General features: G+C 36.0%; 1 protein-coding gene across 1 annotated transcript in view; it reads left to right on the forward strand.

The window, feature by feature from the left end:
• Positions 1-23,129, forward strand: part of LOC135785788 (retinoic acid receptor beta-like) — a 134,153-nt gene that overhangs the window by 60,254 nt on the left and 50,770 nt on the right. Inside the window, exon 4 of the mRNA XM_073812667.1 lies at positions 898-1,058. Coding sequence (XP_073668768.1) covers positions 898-1,058 — 161 coding nt within the window. The remainder of the gene's footprint in view (positions 1-897; positions 1,059-23,129) is intronic.

Here is a 23,129-nt window from a genome sequence, read left to right on the forward strand (position 1 = left end):
TAACACAACTGTTTTAAATTCTTTTGATTAGATAGGAAAGAATGCATATTTCTGGGTGAAATGGTTACTTAAACTGACCTTAAAGCAGGGGTGTCAAATCCGACAAGCTCCCTCATTTTATGTGACCCAAGAGAGCTTACAAATTATTTTATTGTTGTTATTATTTTTCCTGCATTGATTTTTTTTAGCCGCCACCAAAACAAAAGTGTTTTTGATAATTTATTGTAATTAAGGAGTGATAAAGTTGATGATTGCAGGAGTCACACCCCGCATGCGCGCACTCTCCAAACTCTCTCTCCTGCGCGCTTTTGCGCGTATTCATAAAAACAGATACAGAATGATTTAAAATTCTATCCAGTGAGGAAATGTTTTTCGTCTTGTTTACACAATGTTTTGCGATGTCCAGCTGGCATTAGCACACAACACCTCTATTTTAGCTAATGTTTGATTCGTGAACTAATGACTCATTTGAACCGATTAATTTTAATGAACGATTGAAACTACTGATCTGTACAACACTGAACTAATGAGACGTCTGTCAATTGGTCACTTAAAGGCAGGTAAAAAATACTTTTTTTTTGCAAAGAGAGCAAGAAATGATGACATGTATCTGTGTCTAATAAATGAATAGTCTGTAAATAATTTGTAATACTGACCTAGCCCTGGATGAAATTGAGTTTGACACCCCTACACTGTATAAAATTTGCTGTATAGCTGGTTGCCAGTAACTTACTGTAGAAGATAAAGACTGAAAATGTTTCATGTCCATTTAACTTTGAACAAGCTGTTGCCAGTAAATAACATGAATGCAAAATCTGGCTAGTTGCCAGTAATACTGTAATTTCTACAGTGTACCTTGAAGTATCGCTGAGCTTCCTTGAATTTTTTTTCTCCTAGCTGTTCGGAATGACAGGAATAAAAGGAAGAAGGAGATTCCAAAGCAGGACTTAACTGAGAGTTATGAACTGACCGCAGAGATGGAGATCGTAATTGAGAAGATAAGAAAAGCACATCAGGAGACATTCCCTTCACTCTGTCAGCTGGGCAAGTACACCACGGTATGACCCTCACAGGCCTGTTTTTATCTCATTTAATAGAACACAATTACAGTGCACTATAATTTAACACTGTAAAAATGACTGGGTTACTTTTGACCCATAATAGTTATATTGGACAGAACACTCAACTGGGTAAAAATTGACCCAATGCTGGGTTGTTTAAACCAACTGCTGGGTTATAATACCCCATGGTTGCATAACAACGACCCGACATTGGTTAATTTTTAACCCAGCATGTGTTCTCTCCAGTAGTTACCCATTATGGGTAAAACATGACCCAGCCATTTTTAGAGTAAAATTGAATTATATAGCACTTTTTACAATGTTGAGTGGTTTCAAAGCAGCTTTATATTCAAACACAGAAACGGGTATCAAAATCACAAAATCATTAAATATAAAACAGTATATATTTTGCTGATACTATAGGACATTTCATCAATTAATATGATAGATGACAGGTATCAAATTAAACAAGACAAGCCTTTCCATCTTACATACTTGGAATTTAACTCATCCCAGTGAGTAGTACACACACACACACACACACACACACACACACACACACACACACACACACACACACACACACACACACACACACACACACACACACACACACACACACACACACACACACACACACACACACACACACACACACACACACACACATCCGGAGCAGTGGTCAGCTATTGCTGCAGTGCCCTGGCCACTATATTGCTTTCACTTCTGCATAAAAAGGGAAAAAATAAGGGTCCACTGAGGTTCGCATCAAATTAATTTACGCGTTTTGGCTAAAGATGGCACCCACACTGCAGTGCTTCCTTCAAGCTCAAGTGTCCGAATGTACTCTCATTTTTATTAACTTATTTGAGTGAACAATATCAGTGAACTAAAGTAGGAAATAGTGAATGAGGGTACAGAGGGTATAAAACCAGGCTGGGAGACCACCTAAAACCTAAAGCTATTGAATGTGCTTTTGTACTGTTTCATGTCTAATGGTTTTCATCACACTGTGGATAACTGCTCACACTTTGGATTAATAAATCTTCACTTAACTGTGCATTAGTGATGGTAAGTGTGATTCATTTACACTAACTGGTTCTTTCGGATGATTGGATTTAATGTACCTGTTCAAAAAACGGCTCTGTCGTTTTTTTGTGTAAACACAATGATGCCTTGACAATTTTTTTCTCATGTTGTATATCAGTAAAACAAAGGGTGGGTTCTACTTCATGTGGCACTGCGTAGACTGACCAGTAAAAAACTTTACTTTGATGTCATACACATGTCAGTCTGTGCTGGGCCACATGGAAGTTAAACACAACTATGCTTTTCTCTCAGTTAAGTTAATAATGTTTGGGGTTTTTTGTTCCCTTTATACGTTTTAAAATGTATTTAATAAAAGTAGTCATTAGTATATTTCCACTGCGTTTTTAAACTTGCATTGTGCATTTGGCTCATTAAGTCCTTGGTTATATGTGTGGATTCATATATGTCTGACTACACAGTAATCTTCAGAAAACTTTGATGGAGGGTTTGGCTGTGCATCTTCTGTCATCATCCTGGAACTAAATTTTTATTCAGTTCAAGTTTGTAAATTGGCTTGACTGGTTACAACCACTGATCTATATAAATGACTGGATTGCGCATGACGTCACAACTGTGAAGCCACCCCCCGCCATGTTGGTATACCCAAACGTTCTATTTAATCAATGGACGCGGTCAGATTTTAATGATAAAACATCACTTTACTCGTCTCTGTTTTTATATCTGAAGTCTCCCTGTACATTATTACAACGCAAACGTCCTAAGCATGTACATAGTTATTTACTGAAAGTTGTACATTTTGCTTTTTAAACAGTTATTATACATTCATCTTTGTTACAGTATCAGCTGACAGACCGCAGCATTTAGTATTATTGACAAATGTGCTCATTCTGAAATCTAAATAAATAACCATGCTTTGTACCGTATGTGCATGCAATAATTTGCTGGTTTTGTAATTGTTATCTTTACAAGTTACCTAAACGTATTCAGAGAAAAATGCTGACTGTGCAGCTTAATGTAAAAAAAAACTTTATTTATACCCGTGTCATAAACAGAATGCAGCAAACACACTCACCTTAACATTTTTTTATAAATCCATTATCCTGCCCGATTTAAACATAAGCATTGCAAATAACACCAGAATTAACTATTATTTTACGTACACATATCCTAAAAATTAACCTTGCGTGACGTTGTAAAGCGGGTGAAATTAGATCATGTTTTTGAATGGAAGTCAATGACGCCCTCTGCTGGTTGGGTATACCAAGATGGCCGCTCGAACTCTGTGCTGGCTTCACCTCACGCTGTTACGTTAAGCGTTCTATGCGCAATCCAGTCATTTATATAGATCAGTGGTTACAACCTAAAAACCATTCAAGAATCGAACATCACTATGCACATAGATTCAACTTCTGTCTTATATTTGGACAAAATGTTGCATCAGCGAGGTTGGTTCAGTTTTTTATGACGGTACGTTATTTGCATAAAGTTGGTTAATGGAAAACCTTCATTTTACAATAGTATTTTTTTCACCTTTTAGAAAATGTTGCAAAAGTGTTGCAAAAATCTTGTGAAATGCAAATATGTAAAGGAAACCAGGCTTAAGATTAAATTGCTGATTTAACATTTTGTCCAAATATAAGACATAAGTAGAATTGGCTCTCCTGATTTTGCCAAGTGGTTGATGTCCTCAGGGCAACATTATGTTGACCCTGGGACAACATTTCAATCAACCAATCAGATTTCAGAAATAAGTTTACAGTTTGTTTTAAGTTTAAGCTTACAACTAGGATTAGCTGTTTCTAGACCAATGTTTTTCACTTAGGGTGATGTCCCTCTGATTTTAGGGTTTGGTTATGGTTAGGGTTGGGGTTTGGGGTGGGTTTAGGTTTTATTTAGAAAAATATGTTGCCTTGAGGACATCAACCACTTGGAAAAATCAGTTCGAGCAAGTAGAATCTACGTGCATAGTGATGTCTGATTCTTGAACGAATCAGTTTTTTCTTTGCATATATTCATAAAACAATGGTGATGCAGATAAGAGCTTGCAAAATCCTATTTGTACACATATGTTCATATCAATAACTGAAATGGGACAACCATAATTTGGATGATATGAAGAGAGAGAAAAACTGAGATAACCATAATTGCTTATGTAATTTTTATAAAACATAATACTGCTTTTATGTTGTGCACAACTGCCTTGATGATGTGGAGGTTGAAGTGTTTTAAAAATTGTGATGAATTGTTACGGCCCATAACCAAAATAACAAAATTAAATTTAGTAATTAAATTAAATTAAATATGAATGAGTCACACACACTTAATGCCAAATGCATCCATTTACTTTGCAACAGGAACCATGATTCAACGAATCAATAAACTCTACATAATTCACAAATAATTTTACAAACACAGTCTTAAGAATCATAATAACAAAAATATCAATAAACAGGTAGGGACAGCTAAGGAAACAGAAGCCTGACTACAGCTGCAGCAGTTCTTACTAAAAAAAAGAGAGACCGCCATTATGGTTCTTTTATCTGGAATCCCTGATGACATTGTTTTAATAGATTGGAGATTCCCCCTCAACACCATCTAGAAACTTTAAAATAAATATCAATGTACAGCTACATAACATGAATGCTCCAAAGCGACTAAGATAAACTCTAACATTTGAGCAACTTTTAGACATTTATTGTTTACATTTTAGGGAGGACTATTCTCATTTCTGTTGTAATGATTTTTCTCGCCCCAGGGCCTGCCTAGAGACCATAAAGCCTAGACAATATTGATTCCTTGGCAAAGCTGTCTTTTAATTTTAGTTACTCTTTTATTTTAGTCAGCTTTGCAACAATGCACACTGAAAGAAGCACTTGCTGAACAGCATCAATGAGTCTTCTGACACAGCTTTAAACTGGATCAGGATTATAATCACATGCCACCAGAAAGACAGTCCTCATCATCACACACAATTCTGCTCGGCAGGCTTTTAATAGGCAACAGAGAAGAATCCTTTGTTCTTCTCAGATTAGGTTAAAGCATTAATCTGTAAAATAGTTAAACATTGAGACCTTGAGGAGTTTAGAGCTGGAGAGAGAGAGAGAGAGACAGTCAGTCTTCAGTCACAATGAATAAAGCTTTAATAAATAAAGCTGTTGGGACATCATTGCTCAGTTAACAGTTAAAGGCAAAACAAATTAGCGTCAATATGTGGCCTTTGAATCAAGGAGGAGTTTTAAGATGGCTGAATGTTAAAACAGACTCAAGCTATTGTCATTCGGAGCCTCTGCTTTAATATTTGTCTGATGGAAGCTGTTACATTATTTTGAACATCGGCAGCTTATTTTCTAATGTCACAAGTTGTCTGTTTTTAGTATAAATGCTTTTATATTAAATTAAAATTCCCTGGCCACTTCCTTGGCTCTATTGAATAATGGCTGTGCGGTAATTGACTGAGATTGGATGGAAAATCAAACAGCATCCTCTTTGCCCCGGGGAGAAAGAAGACAAGTAGGTTTAATATTCTCGCCTGTCCATTTATGTCTCTGCGGTTGGTTTGAGGATCACTGGGGAGGTCTCTCAGTGAAATGTGCTGTTGTTCACTTAAGAGTGATTTAATGCCAGCTGTGATATGATTTTCTTTTAAGCAGAGATCATATTTACTGATCTAAGCCAGAGACAATAGATCTCCTGCCCAACGTCCATGCAGAGCATCTCTCAGCCTGCGGGATTCAGTTTTACTCTAGTGGAAAGCATAAAGACATTTTTTGTTTCTTTGGAATTTAATATGATTATAAACAGGACAAATACTTTTAGCAAGCCTCTCAAAGCATATTTTTGCTATATTTTAGGAACCTGCTAAAAATATCTCTAGCTCTATAATTACCCTAAATTCAAAAGAAAATAAGGATATTGGAAACCACGAGAAACAGCCTATTTTGAGGACCACTGAGATTTTTTTAGTGCATTTTGCAGTATGCTTTGATGCAAAGCAGGTTTACAGAAAACATTTTAGCACAAAAACAGCCAATACCTGAAGAAAAAAACAAAACTAATGCATAAACATTTGCAACATTAATACAAATATAGGAAGTTACATTTACATTACAATAAAGACTTTCTATGTTTCAATGGTGTACCTACAGTAAAATTGGCACTTTGAGATATTTAATGCTATACCAACTGTATAGAAACTTCTGTAAAATGAGAGAAATTGTACTTGCAGCTCATTCCAGAGTTTGTCTTGAAATTAAATAAAGGAAATGTTCTATACATTTTACCTATCAATTGCCATCTTAGCTTGACCTAAAACAAAGTCCAACACATGACACCGAAATCGATGTCTTTGAGTATATTTGAAACCACAAATAAAAACTTTAAAAGAGAACAATTTACCAAACAATAAAAATAAAATTGCCAAAACAATAAATAAAGACTTTAGCCTAAAGCAATGCATAAAAGCATGACACACTGTTTCTCTCTGAAATAAAAAGGACAATCATGACTTGTATCTGGATTTTAAACCAAAATAAAATTCTACATTGTAAGTCTCCTCCTTTCTTTGTTAATGGTGACTTATACTCTACTGCATAAGGTTCCCCATTCTGGTTTTATGTCCTCCCTCAAATGAAGTATAATGCACCAGGGTGTATCAATCTTGCTAAACTAAAAACTTTTAATGTAACCCTTAAACAGGCAAGAGGAGAAAATTATGAAGGTATATTTGGTGCAAAACAACTGCACACCTGTGACAGTGGAATTTGTATTTGTAGAGATTATTCACACATGTGTATCACTAAATTTGAAGTCACAGATGAAGAGTTGCAAACTTGTAGAATTTTTTTCTTTCCCTCAAATACAACACAACAGTTACACATTCACAAATCCTTCAGTGCAGCTGCACAAATCCCATTTTACAAATCACAGATTAAGAAACTCACAAGCTCACGTTTTTTGCTACAATTGCTGCAGTAAATATGGTGCATAACCTACTTGAACACCTGCATCAAAATATGTGAAGTCACACACAAATTTTGTACATTCGCAAATCAGTTTGTGCATCTGTGCGATGAGAGTTGCATGTGTGTTCATTTTTTTTCACAAATATTTTTTAATGTTTAAAATATTTTCTAGCCCAAACACAAGTACATAAATACAACTGCTTGAATCTGATTCTACGAGTTACAAACACTCTTTTTCGTGTGCTCTCTGTTTTGCACCAAATATCTCGAGATAAATGGTGCGAAAGTGATTTGTATACCTGTAGGCTATGGCGAGCACTGTTCAGCACTGCCCACCAGGTGGCGCCCGACACTCACTGAAGCAGAGTTTATTAATTACCACCAATGTTTCAGCAAGGTAAATCAAGGTATTATTTTCACCAAGTGGAGAACAATACAAATGGGAGTGCTAATTATACACAGATGAAGGTAATTACATACAATATTCCAATGATTCATTAGTAAACAAAATATAAATTCCTTAAATCTCAAACCATCAATATAAGTAGATTAAAAAATACAAGCAGCAAATACACACATAGGCCTACATATAAATAAGATACCAAATGAAGTCCCATTCATTTTTAATATCATAATACCTATAAAAACAACCCAAATCAAAATCTATGTTTAAACCATGTGTGGCCAATGTTCGCATTTAATATACCTAATAGGCCTCCTGTCTAAGTAAAAATTGGTCCAACTCACCTCACCTTCTAGATGGAAATACCCTGTCAATTCCTATCTGGACACCCATCTGGCTCAGCTGCAGTAATGTTTCTTGTCCTATCACCTTGACAGTCACTGCGGTTTCATATTTCTCATCATTAAACTGCTATATGAAAGCCAGCTTTTGACTAACCCTAAACCGAAGCAACAATGGTAAGAAAATAGGACAAAACAGTTGAGTAACCAATCCGTGAGAATGCCACGGAAAAGAAAGTCTGTGGCAGGGCCACGGAAATATGCGGGGATCCGTGAGAATGCCAAGGAAAAATTAGCCAAAAATTCTGTGACTATGCCACAGAAATTCGTGAGATCAGGTTGAACAAAATTCAATGCCACCCTTTATTTTTTGAAGATTTCTTTTACTGTATATTGATTAGATTCACTGTATTGTACTTGTCTGCTGCCTTGAACTTGAAAACGCAACACATCATGTGTGCAGCACAACGCTTCATCCACAGGTAGAGTCTAAATGAGCCCATGTTCGGCTTGGCTTAAACTGACAAATTCACATTATTTGTGAATTTAGCTGTTTTAGTGAGTATCATAGTAAACTACTGATTATGTCTTAATATGTCTTCCGAATGTAAACATTTTATTACATTCTGTTTTAAAGCCTAATAAACATTACCTGGTGAAGTCATTAAAGTTACTTAAATAACAAAAGAAGAGAAAATCACTCACTGGTCCTGACTGTAACTTCTTAAAAAAAATAATCCATATTTACTTTTAAATAAATACCTTTTTTTGCCAACAATCCTTAATGTTGAGTCCTGCTCTTTTAAGTAAGTTGGTTTATTATTGGTTTATTATGCAAGTTCAGTCTTGCATTATGTTTGTATCTTACAGTTAGTATAATGCATGTAATGAATTCAGGGCAAGAAGAATATTTATCTAATATGGGGTAATGTGAAGTATTATAATAATTACACATAGTTTTCTTTCATGGGATATGGACCCCCTAAAAAAGCCTTGGACACTCCATTTATAAAATTCTAGTTCTGCCACTGCATTATTGATGTTGTATTTCAGCATATTAAGTGTATAATGAGTGTGTGCATATTGTGAATGAATTTAATAAACAAATTCTTGATAGCCTTTAGTTAATTCACTAAAATTATCCTATATTTAGTTAGCCTATGCTTACTTTACTGACACAGCAGTGTGCCCAGGATGGTAAAATAATTATTTCAATGTATTACTAATAAACAACACAAGTCTTGTGCATACTGACATCTATATTTATTTGATTGTTTTTTTTCTGATGTGTTAGAAGTCATATGTGTAGAGCAGAGAAATAAGAAATTTTTTCCTGGGGTGCATGCCCTAGAAAAATACATATGGACCTTGGTATTTATAAAATCCTCTGTACGGCCCTGCTCATGACAATAAGAATCCACTCTCAATAGTGTATTATGAGCTGAAGGTTTTTTAATCGGATCCCTATATAAAAAATTACGAGCTACCCACAAGTCTAAAAAGCTGATTTGATTTGGGTTAGCATCCAAAGTAAATGTTAAGAAATCAGAACAACTGTTTAGATAATAATAAAAAGAATTTAGTTGTTCAGTAACCCGATTCAAAAAGACAGAAATAATCATCCAAATTAGTATATTAGAAGAAAAAGCATGTATCTTATTTAAAGGGGGGGTTTAATGGTATTTCAAGCATTCTGACTTATTAACACAGTTATAGAGTTGTTTCCTCATGCTAAACGTAGGCAAAGTGTCAAAAATGCAGTTGGGCGTGTTTCAGAGTATTTCTGTGCCGAATGCACTTCGCCAGGGTTCGTACAAGTTTCGGCTAATTTTTTTCGATTACGGTTCTAACTGACGTTTCAGGGGTTTTCGATACGTATCACTTCTTTATATGGGCTTCCGCCGGAAAACTTCCCCTGGAAAACCCCGCCCAGTGTCAGTCAGCGGGAGACGCTAGAGCTTGCTAACAGCTTATCACGCCACTCAGCTTTGTTTAATTTCAAAAGTCAACAATGGCACAACAAGAAGTGTGTTTTTGGATGTAAGGAGAAGACATCCAGCCTTATGGAAACAATGGATATAGTTTATTATCCGGATTAGCAGCGGAGTTTTGCGTGTGTGTGTTTGATGCGGTGGATTTTCATGACGAGTTACACGCGGTAAGTAAGACTTCTGTATTATGTTGGAAACAGGCGCGTGTATATTATATAAATGACACGAACATGTAGTGAATCATAAGTTAAAACAGTGTTGTATAGTGTTGCATGACTCGTACTCGCTCCTCCCGTGTTATAACTCCTCCTTCTTCATTTTTTCGTACGTTATCGGAAAGATTCGGTAAAGCTAATCTTTCTTTTATAAATCTGATTAAACTAAAGACTCTTCAGAGATATAAAGGATGTCATACTACTCCATAGGTACTCCAGATTAATATCAGAAATGCAGAAACAGCGTGTGTTACGTGAGCTTTAAATGTAGGCCTATGTGTGTATTTGCTGCTTGTATTTTTTAATCTACTTATATTGATGGTTTGAAATGTATGGAATTTATATTTTGTTTACTAATGAATCATTGGAATATTGTATGTAATTACCTTCATCTGTGTATAATTAGCACTCCCATTTATATTGTTCTCCACTTGGTGAAAATAATACCTTGATAAAGGTGATTTACCTTGCTGAAACATTGGTGGTAATTAATAAACTCTGCTTCAGTGAGTGTCGGGCGCCACCTGGTGGGCAGTGCTTAACAGTGCTCGCCATAGCCTACAGGTATACAAATCACTTTCGCACTATTTATATCGAGATATTTGGTGCAAAACAGAGAGCACACGAAAAAGAGTGTTTGAAACTCGTAGCAGCAGATTCAAGCAGTTGTATTTATGTACTTGTGTTTGGGCTAGATAATATTAAAAAAAATAAAAAATATTTGTGAAAAAAATTTTATTACGCACATGCAACTCTCATCGCACAGATGCACAAACTGATTTGCGAATGTACAAAATTTGTGTGTGACTTCACATATTTTGATGCAGGTGTTCAAGTAGGTTATGCACCATATTTACTGCAGCAATTGTAGCAAAAAATGTGAGTTTGTGAGTTTCTTAATCTGTAATTTGTAAAATGGGATTTGTGCAGCTGCACTGAAGGATTTGTGTATGTGTAACTGTTGTGTTGTATTTGAGGGAAAGAAAAAAAATCTACAAGTTTGCAACTCTTCATCTGTGACTTCAAATTTAGTGATACACATGTGTGAATAATCTCTACAAATACAAATTCCACTGTCACAGGTGTGCAGTTGTTTTGCACCAAATATACCTTCATAGAAAATGATGAGCAAAAAATAAATTCATGTAATTTTTTGTTGCATTTGGACAAAAATATTCAATGGAAATTTTTAAATATTTTATATATTTAGGATTTCATGAGTTGTATCTTCCAGACAGAGCCGATCCACCCAATACGCAGGCTACGCAAGCTGTGTAGGGCCCCGCACCACTAGGGGTTGCCCTTGTTCTTTACTTCATGCAGCACTGCACAGACCAGCTGGCGAGCAGTGTTGGGAACGTTACTTTAAAAAAGTAATTAGTTATAGTTACTAATTACTTCTCACAAATAGTAACTGAGTTAGTAACTGCGTTACATTATTATAAAAGTAATTAATTACCAGGAAAAGTAATTACTGCGTTACTTAAAAAAAAAATATTTCAAATAACTTGAATGCCCCTTACAAAATTAAATATGTTAAATTAATAAAATGGATACTAAAGAGAAATCACTAATTTTGTGGCAGCATGTGACGGTGTCATGTGCTTTATTAGATCAGAATTACTTGCCACAGACGTGGAGAGACTTTTTCTTCATGGGCATAAGTTGCACATTACACAAACATTCTTGCCTTTCACCTCAACAATGGAAAAGTAGTGCTTTATACTTCGTGTTTGCGACCGCTACCTTTGAGCTTGTTGTACTTGCCATCGCCCTGTCGCCGGTGTTTTCGGAGTGATTGATGCGCGATGACCGGGCTGCATGTCTGTGCTTTGAGATGGGGCACAGTCAGCAGCAGCACCGCTGCTCGTTGAGAAGAGAAAACGACGCGTATTTTCATGTCAGTCTACAAAAGTCTCCAACCACGTCAGAAAAGATAGCTAGATTTGTCCTATAAAGTCGCTAAAGTGATAGAAAGTTGCTAAATCTAGCGACAAAGTGACCAAGTTGCTCAGACTTTTTAACACTGCTGCTCGCTCCTCTGACTTGGACTGCGCGTGTGGGCGGGCCTTTTTGTGAACTCTGCCTCTGGTTGGCTACCGATGGAAATTAAGCCAATCATCATTCGTTATGTTTCTCACAACACACACAAGAGAATAACAGTGTTTGGCTGAGAGAGTGAGCATACGCGGCTGAAAATCACTACAGGAAGATCAATTTTAGTAACGCGCCGCATTTTAATGTCAGTAACGATAACGGCGTTATAACGAGGGGAACAGTAATTTATTTGATTACTCGTTACTGAAAAAAATAACGCAGTTACTAACGCCAATTACTTATAACGCCGTTATTCCCATCACTGCTGGCGAGTGACATCATTGTGCTGGGGATGTTGTCAGTCCATCTATGCAGCTCTGCATGCGCTTTTCACCATGCGTCTTCATTCGGATATTAAAGCTATATGCCCGGAGCAGGAAAGACAAGCGCCATGAATGTGAAGTAAAAAGATTAAGAGCACAAAATTCCTATTTAGTCTTGACTAACCATGCAATGGATTTATAACAAACACTGCAGTCCAAATCGCTAAATTCAGTTTTAGTCCAGTGTGTTTTGTTAGAAATGCTTTCACACATTAGTAATCAAATCTTAGGCGTTAAAAAAATAAACATTTATTTATGCAAGATGTTGTGTCACTCCTGTTAACATTTTAAAACAATGCACATTAGGTCTATTGTTTGCATATTTAAAGAAAGATTGATGTATTTTGGTGTGTTTATCTGTGGAGTCTGATCATGCCCTAATTTTTAAACAAATTGGAAAATCTGTTGATTTATTTGTTATAGTTGATCTGACAGCTATTTTGGTTTTATTTATTCATAATTTTAAATTTGTTTCCCTAATAATCTACATATATTTGGCAGTAGACCTTGTTTTCTAAGTACTAATGTAACAGATTAAGGACTTTTCAGAAAACATGTGTCATGTCAATGTTATAATTAGGATGTATTCTGATGAGCAAAAATTTTACAGCTATAAGATAATACGTGTTTTAGTTAACATTTTGTTTATAGCTACATGTAAGCAGAGGACACTGAATGTTTTTTTATGAACAAGATGACAGGGCCCCCCTTACAAAGTTGCTTAGGGCCCACAGAAGGCCAGGATCAGCTCTGCTTCCACAATACGTTGCCTTATTAAGCTATAAAAAAGGACCAAGTCATCAATATTTCTGTTATTATTTGCAGCAAAAATTATGTGATTCTGCCTTCCCCTCTTGTTCTAAAACATGCCATACACATTCTTTCATCCATTTTAAACAGTATAAACAACAGGTTTATAAGTAACAATAAATGTAAATAACTAAATGTAAGTAGGTCTAACTAATAATGAGCAGATCTGAATGTCTTCATTGGCTTCATTGGTGCTCTTCTTCCACTCTTTTAGATAATACAATAACAATTTGGTAAATTATTTAGCAATTGATTCATTTTGTATACTACCTCAAGTACCCCTCAATGTAAACTATATGTGTTTCTTGGTTCTATTACACTGCTGCACTGTCACAATAACTGTATCTTCATCACAAAGAAAATAATCAGTTAAAAATGATAAGATGCAGTCACCTAAATATACAAATTTTAGTTTAACATGCACATTGTATCATTTGTTTAATTTTTTAAACTCAAAATACAAACCTGGCAACGTATCTCAGTGGATACCAATATTTCAAAATGTTCTAAATAACATGAACAACATACAACTTAGTTTTCTTCTTCAGCATCTTAAAGACTTAAAACTTTTGTACAAAGCTTTTCCAGAGGCTGAGTCTGGTCTTACAGTAATAACATTACAGTTTCAACATTTTAAAAAGCCCATTACCCTCCTTCAGATCCGGTAAAACCACATATTGGAAAAATGTTCCTCACAGTTTGTATTAACTGAGTTCTTCGAGTGATTCTCCAGTGGATGAGTTTCTTTGGGTGTAAGAACATACCTCAATTTCTTGAGTAATTAGGTCATCAGGGCATTTTGACCTTATTTCTAGATGTCTAGCAACTAAATCGACATTTCCAACTTCGTTCCTGCCAACAGTCTTAAATGATCAGGAGTTATTACTCTATAACTTAGAAGAATTTCTTCAAGTGCAGGAAAAATCCCTTCGCACAAATTATTAAAGAGCTAGGTTTGGATAGGGACATGTCCCTACCAATATCCAGGGAACGCTGAGTTCTACATGGCAATAATTTTGACCACACAGTTAAATCTATGTATTTCTATATATATTCCTTCTTTGTCTTGTGTTTTTACTTGTTACTTATTTCGCTTAACCTTAATGTATCCAAGAATAATTTTAATTAGATTAAAAATAAAAAACAAACGCTTCTGTAAAAATAGTCGTACGTAAACGGTTAACAGATCTCGTTCTCAGAGTCCTGACCCCCTAACTCACATCTTTAATAGGATTGGCTTTGCCTTTCTTGACTATAGACAATTAAAATAAAAATGTGACCCTACTTGTAAAAACCCAGCTAAAGTCTTTTTTTAGATTTACTAGATGTAAAGAACATTCTATATATAACCTTGAAATGTTTAATATTGACTGAGTAAGGCCATGTCAAAGATTGAAATCAATGTTGACAGAGCATGAATGACTTATGACTTGAGGACTTGCAACTCAACTTGGGACTTGTCTGTCTTGACTCTGGACTTGACTAGAGACTTGATCCAAAGCGCCCTATCATACATTAGTCCTGGACCTGGCCTGTAGACCCGTTCGCAATTTGGTGTTGGGGGAATTTCTCACTTGAACTGAGCTAGTGGGTCCCTAGACATGAAATATCACTGAGGTGCTCATCCGCCATAGTGCCACGAATTACATAATAGTCAAGTCAAATATGTCCGCCATCGGATGATGATGAAAATCTAACTTCTTTGTTTCTGATTGTTAATACACATGTAATACCACTAATTTGACTAATTATGGTATGTAGAATTCATTTCAGCCAATGATATGATCATATTGGGTGATTCTGACCTTGAAAGGGCATGGTCAAGGTCGTTTTCCTATTCTGAAGAATCTCAAAAGACATGTACATGTGAACTACTACCCCAAATCAGAAAAAGATGGGACACTGTAGAAATTGTGAGTAAAAAAGGAATGGAATAATTTACAAATCTCATAAACTTATATTTTATTCACAGTAGAATATAAATAACATATCAAATGTTGAAAGTAAGATATTTTGAAATGTCATGCCAAATATTGGCTCATTTTGGATTTCATGAGAGCTACACATTCCAAAAAAAGTTGGGACAGGTAGCAATAAGAGGCCAGAAAATTTTAATATACATATTAGGAACAGTTGAAGGACCAATTTGCAACTTATTAGGTCAATTGGCAACATGATTGGGTATAAAAAAAGCCTGTCAGAGTGGCAGTGTCTGTCAGAAGTCAAGATAGGCAGAGAATCACCAATTCCCCCAATGCTACGGTGAAAAATTGTTTTCTGAGTTTCTCAGAGAAAAATTGCAAAGAGTTTAAAGTTATCATCATCTACGGTGCAAAATATCATCCAAAGATTCAGAGAATCTGGAACAATCTCTGGGCGTAAGTGTCAAGGCCGGAAAACCATACTTGATGCCCGTGATCTTCGGGCCCTTAGACTGCACTGCATCACATAGAGGAATGCTACTGTAATGGAAATCATAACATGGGCTCTGGAATACTTCCTAAAAACATTGTTGGTGAACACAAACCACCGTGCCATTCACAGTTGCCAGCTAAAACTCTATAGGTCAAACAAGAAGCCATATCTATACATGATCCAGAAGCACAGGTGTTTTCTCTGGGCCAAGGCTCATTTAAAATGGACTTTGGCAATGTGGAAAACTGTTCTGTGGTCAGACGAATCAAAATTTGAAGATCTTTTTGGAAAACTGGGACATCATTTCATCCAGATTAAAGAGGACAAGGATCATATGCTCCCATTCAGACATCGTCTCTTTCAGGGAAGACCTTGCATATTCCAACATGACAATGCCAGAACACATACTTCATCAATTACAACATCATGGCTGTGTAGAAGAAGGATCCGGGTACTGAAACGGCCAGCCTGCAGTCCAGATCTGTCACCCACAGAAAACATAATGTGCATCATAAAGAGGAAGATGCGACAGAGAAGACCTAAGACAGTTGAGCAACTAGAAGCCTGTTTTAGACAAGAATGGGACAACGTTCCTATTCCTAAACATTGGTCCTCCTCCAGCTGTTCCTTATATGTACATTTAACTTTTCCGGCCTCTTATTGCTACCTGTCCCAACTTTTTTTGGAATGTGTAGCTCTCATGAAAACTAAAATGAGCCAATATTTGGCATGACATTTCAAAATGTCTCACTTTCTACATTTGATATGTTATTTATATTCTATTGTGAATAAAAAAATAAGTTTATGAGATTTGTAAATTATTCCATTCCTTTTTTACTCACAATTTCTACAGTGTCCCAACTTTTTCTGATTTGGGGTTGTACATGTCTGCCCTTATACTGTGTATTTGTACAACACTAGACAGAGTTCACAGAAAATAAGAAGACATGGTATCTTGAAAATAGCAATGTGCTAAAGTTCAGACATCCTGAGCTGTATTGGCGCTTCTCTATAGGCCATTGGGTTGTGCAGGATTGCCCTGGCTGGTTCTGTGCTGTGAGAGGGACATGTCATGAAGGTCAAGCAGACCATTCAGCGAGTGTCAAAGGGTCCTGTACGTCACTATATAGTAGGAGCCACACACAATACAAATGCTGTAGCAGAGTTTTAGGTCTTGTTCCATGAGATTGGGATGATCACTGATATCCTCAATTATCTCACCAACAACCACACTTTGAAACAGACAAAATGCCACTGGTGAGAGGCACCATCAAGCAGTCTTGTGTCTTGGAGCGTCACTGTCAAAGACAGTGATTAAACCAGATATCCTGACTGAAGATGACTGTATGAGCAAGGTGGGGACTAAACATGCTGCTATGATATCTGACCCAGTTCAATACTTGGCCAACATTGGAGAGGCAGACACCTTAACAGAGCAAGATGCAGCGTTGGCTGAGAAGTACTTTGTGTGTGTCTGGGCCGGGGCCATGTCAACAACAACAGCTAAGAGATTTGATGACTTCAGAGTAGAAATCTGCACCAGTGGAAGTACTGGAATTGATGCTCTCCCTCCCACAAGTAGTGGGATCAGATGCCACATCCGAATGGCTTTTCTGGTTCATAAAAAATGCCACTTGCTTGCAACAGCCAAGGAACCTAAAGCAAGACTAGAGCCAACGGAACATGGATGGAAGGAGCACTTTGGCAAACTCCTGCCATCAAAATGTCTGAAGCCCTTATCAGGAATTCTGCTCACAGTATGTAAGTGTGCAGGCAAGTGTGACTATCACCGATGTGGCTTTCATGCTGCTGGAGATTCATGCACCGTATCCTGCCATGGAAAGTCATCCTGTAAAAACCCATCCCACTAACATGCATGCACACCCACAGTACACTTTGAGAGAAATCAGACTATATGTGCAATTTTAGTTAATTTGGTATCATGTAATTTGTATCACTTTTATAGCTACATTATTTTATTTGCACCCAATTGTTTTATTTTATATCAGGGAGGTTATCACGTCAATTAAGAGAAAAAGCTTCCCTGCCAAATGACAAGTTTTTCCGGCTTTCCGCAATACAGCTATTATCCACAACTTATAAAACCCGGAAGTATCGCCCTAGGCCAAGCAGCTGCATGTCCGTGTATGTTTTAAGGATTGCTCTGAATCTGATCTCTATCAAAAGTCGTTCACACAAATTATCTCAGCTTTTTGCTCAAAATTTTGTGTTTTTGAAGAAACCTACCCATGTTTGAGAGGTGATAAAAAGAGAACAAAAGAAGGTAGGATGGAACAGTTTCAGGAAGGCATTCAATTTTTGTAAAAATCATGAAAAATGCTGGCGCTGGCTGGCAACTTTTTAAAAAAATGCTGGCGGCGAGAGAGTTAATGTTAAAAACAGTATTAGCAATGATAGTTAAATGTCATATTAAGTAGAATTTGACTTATTGCATCTGGTTTTTATTCCTAATAATGGCCAAGTTATGGTCAAGGTCTTCAGAATAAAAAAAGACCTTGACCATGACTTAAGGTCAAAAATCACCCAATATGGCCACAACATTATCAGAAATGTATTTCAGATACAATAATAAGTCTAAATGGAGATATTATATGTGTATATACATTTAGAAACAAAGAAGTTGGATTTTCATCACCATTCATCGGCAGCCATATTTGACTTGACTATTACGTAATTCGTGGCACTATGGCGGATGAGCACCTTGGTGATTTTTCATGTCTAGGGACCCACTAACTCAGTTTAAATGAGAAATTCCCCCAACACCAAATTGCGAACGGGTCTACAGGCCAGGTACTGGATTACATCCTGCACAATGAATCGTGATCTAAGTGTTCTTTGCTAGTTTGAGCCGTGTGCAGTTATAATTTCCACATCCAGCATCACATGGTTTAAATAGGAAAATGCATTTGCACCCATTTGTGTGCCCATGGGCATACTGGCTTGAAAATGAGGTGTGTTCAGGCGCATTGTTGCTATTTTGAGGCAACTAAAATAGACTAACTAAAACCTAGTATAAAGTCAACGGCGCAATATTGTTGTTAGTAATATGCGCCTATAAACGGAACGACAATCTGCGTTGGCTTATTACACACATGGATGTGCAGCAGCACACAAATGTTTATTATTGAGTCTCTTGATCATAAATGAGGACAGATTACAGACTTAAGAAGGCATGAGCTGCTTCACCTGTAGCCTGGTATTATTATTTTTTTTTTGCTTTTAAAAAGTGCTAATATTGCATTTATTTAATTTTTTATGCCACACCACTGATTTATTGTATATGATGTCTTCGTACCTTTGTATATGGTGAGATGAGAAACATTTGTAAGTATTTTTTAAAACACCCAGGGCGCTGTCCGAGTGCTGAAATGCTTTCTACGCTCTCTTCACGTTTGTTTATTCTTTGTCTCCTGTTTGTTAAAACGTTTGTAAATTCTTACTTTGTAACAAACAAGACATAAAGTATTTTTACTTATGGAAACTTTTTTGCATATTTGTAAATTATTCTTATAAAAAACTTGAGATTACAGTGATCATGCATTATACTTTATCAGCAATTAAAACACTGCGTATTTAACTTATTACTCCATTACTAAAATAAAGACTTTTAAAGGGAACCAAACCTTTAATTACAAAAATAAAAAAATTCAATAAAACACAATGCAATTTTTTAACATCAATCTTAAACTGGTGGTCTTCTTCATCTGCTTACAGTTTTTCCACTTACAAACTCCGCCATGTAAATAGGTAATCTGCTTTGGCGCGATTGTAGTGGACCCCATATCCTTATATTTTAAAAATGGAAAGATCTAGGACATTTTCTAAAATAACTGAAAATATGTTTGTCTGAAAAATTATGGACATATGCATCTCGGATGGCTTGAGAGTGAGTAAATCATGGGCCGAACATTTTTGGCCCAACTATCCCTTTAAAATGTCAAAATTCAATATGTAAACAGAAATATTACAACCCCAAATTAGAAAAAGTTGGGACATTGTAGAAATTGTGAGTAAAAAAGTAATGGAATAATTTGCAAATCTCATAAACGTATATTATATTCACAATAGAATATAGATAACACATCAAATGTTGAAAGTGATGCATTTTGAAATGTCATGCCAAATATTGGCTCATTTTGGATTTCATGAGAGCTACACATTCCAAAAAAAGTTGGGACAGGTAGCAATAAGAGGCCGGAAAAGTTACATGTACATATAAGGAACAGCTGGAGGAGGACCAATGTTTAGGAATAGGAATGTTGTCCTATTCTTGTCTAAAACAGGGCCCATATGTATAAAGCCGCTCAGAGTAAAATTTTAGTCTTAAGTGTGTCAAAATTCTAAGAATGATGTCATTTTACTCTTATTCCTAGACTTAAGAATAAGTTTGATTTATAAATCCTCCTAAGTGTTAAGACTAGGTCTTAGCTCCTAAATTATTTAAGAGAGCTGGAGAGGTCTCTTAACCTAGTTAAGAGTAACAAGAGGGCAGCAGAGAGGCGAAGATCATTTACAACAAAGAATGTGTTAGAATTACTTTAATTCAAATGTATTTCTATAGCACTTTTGAAAAAAAATGATTGTTGCATTGTTGCAGGGCAGAAAATGTACAATAAATACATGTTAGTAGTATATAGACAGTAGACAGGAATTAATATAACATTATGAAATATAAAGATATAGTTTTTTTTTACAATGTATATTATATTACACAATATAATATACAGTATAAGATGTATATTAGTAAAAAAAGCACATTCAAGTGCTTGCACAGTACCAGTATTTTTTATGGGATTATCAAGACAGCAATGGTATAATGTTTATAAATTTGAATAATATACACTGTAAAAAGTTGGATCAAATTATTGATAATGTCTAAAATGTAATGTTTTTTCAACTTAAATTTCTCAGTTTAAGTGAAGTAATTAAATTTAAAAATGTTTAAATCTTAGGTGTTAACAATTGATGTAAGTTTTTTAAGTAGGGCCGCTTTTACATTTTACAGTTTATGATAGGTAAATAAAATACCATAAAATTTAAATAAAATCTACAATAAAAAATGTGAAGTACAAGATTGCAGTGACATCATTACATGTAAAGTGATATTAGAGTATAAAACCCTGACCCAAAACATAATGTTAGCAATGTTAGCAGTGAGCAAGCCAAAGGTGAAAGTGACAAAGATGGCAAATATTACAATTGTGTTTAAGTGGAGAAATCCAACTTAACTTGATCATCTTGTTCAGGCTTGATCATCAAAGTATTTTTTTATCTAAGTGTTTGCAAACTTTAGTATTTTCTTTATAAACAGCTTGTGAGTAAAGTTAAGATAATGTGATTAATCATCTTAATTTTTTAAATAACATTATGTTTGTCTATTTCATTAACATGTTAAAAACTTAATCAAAATGGTGCCAAATGGTTATTTGTAATATTGTTAAACATTTTTTGAAGCAAATTTAAATTAAAATATCTAAATACTAATAGAAATTGAATGTCTTCATGATTCATAAATGTATGGTGTCACATGCTGCTGTGACTGTATAACATTGCCGGCTTTCTTCATTGGCTGATTCAGAGGTTAAGGGCGGCCATTTTAGGTTGAAATCATTGTAGTCCTCAGTTTGCGGCACTTAAGTCAGCACTTAAGAATGAGTCTTACACTTTACTGAAAGTTGCTTTCAGCTTCTTTATAAACGTTTTCTATTCTCAAACTGGTCCTACTCCTTACTAAGAATTTTTTGACACTTAAGTCATAGCTTAAGACTATTCTTAAGAGCATTTCTGAGATGTTTTATACATACGGGCCCAGGCTTCTAGTTGCTCAACTGTCTTAGGTCTTCTTTGTCGCATCTTCCTCTTTATGATGCGCCGAATGTTTTCTGTGGGTGAAAGATCTGGACTGCTGGCTGGTCATTTTAGTAATCAGATCCTTCTTTTACGCAGCCATGATGTTGTAATTGATGCAGTATGTGGTCTTGCATTGTCATGTTGGAAAATGCAAGGTCTTCCATGAAAGAGATGACGTCTGAATGGGATCATATGTATCTAGAACTTGGATAAACCTTTCAGCATTGATGGTGCCTTTCCAGATGTGTAAGCTGCCCGTGCCACACACACTCATGCAACCCCAAACCATCAGAGATGCAGGCTTCTGAACTGAGCGCTGATAACAACTTGGGATGTCCTTGTCCTCTTTATTCCGGATGAAATGGCGTCCCAGTTTTCCAAAAAGAACTTCAAATTTTAATTCGTTGGACCACAGAACAGTTTTTCACTTTGCCAAAGTCCATTTTAAATGAGCGTTGCCCAGGGAAAACGCCTGTGCTTCTGGATCATGTTTAGATATGGCATCTTTTTTGACCTATAGAGTTTTAGCTGGCAACGGCAAATGACACGGTGGATTGTGTTCACCGACAATGTTTTCTGGAAGTATTCCTGAGCCCATGTTGTGATTTCCATTACAGTAGCATTCCTGTATGTGATGCAGTGCCATCTAAGAGCCTGAAGATCACGGCATCCAGTATGGTTTTCCGGCCTTGACCCTTACGCACAAGAGATTTTTCCATATTCTCTGAATCTTTAGATGATATTATGCACTGTAGATGCTGATAACTTTAATCTCTTTACAATTTTTCTCTGAGAAGCTCAGAAAACTATTTTTCACTGCAGCATTGGGGGAATTGGTGATTCTCTGCCCATCTTGACCTCTGAGAGACACTGCCACTCTGACAGCCTTTTTTATACCCAATTATGATGCAAATTGATCTAAAAAGTTGCTAATTGGTCCTTTAGCTGTTCCTTATATGTATATTCACATTTTTTGGCCTCCTACTTCTACCTGTCCCAACTTTTATTGAAATGTGTAGCTCTCATGAAATCCAAAATGAGCCAATATTTGGCATGACATTTCAAAATATCTCACTTCCAACATTTGATATGTTATCTATATTCTATTGTGAATAAAATATAAGTTTATGAGATAAGTACATTTTTCCATTACTTTTTTACTCACAATTTCTACAGTGTCCCAACTTTTTCTGATTTGGGGTTGTATATTTAAGAGTTTCCATTTAAACCAAATAATTATTCAATCAAGGACGTAGAGTAAAGGTCTTGACACACCGGGACGTTTTTCGTGCGCGTTTATCGTCTGCGTTTAACGTGACGTTTTTTTGCTTTCACACCCAGACGATTTTTACTGGCGCTGAGCCGAGTGAGGTGCAAATTCACCCCTGGACGTTAGATGGCGCTTAATACAAAACAGATTTATGCCGGTACACAAGGGGGCGCAGCAAAACTTTATGCTTCTGTTCTGACACTCACTTGTCACACAGAAGAAGAAAGCCACACGCTAGTCAATAACAAGTCATATGCTTGCTTTTAACAAAACATGGATATTACTAGTAGCAGCAACTATACAAAGACTACTTCAACTCAC

The sequence above is a fragment of the Paramisgurnus dabryanus genome, chromosome 19 (assembly GCF_030506205.2).
Source record: "Paramisgurnus dabryanus chromosome 19, PD_genome_1.1, whole genome shotgun sequence".
In the NCBI taxonomy this organism is placed as follows: Eukaryota; Metazoa; Chordata; class Actinopteri; order Cypriniformes; family Cobitidae; genus Paramisgurnus; species Paramisgurnus dabryanus.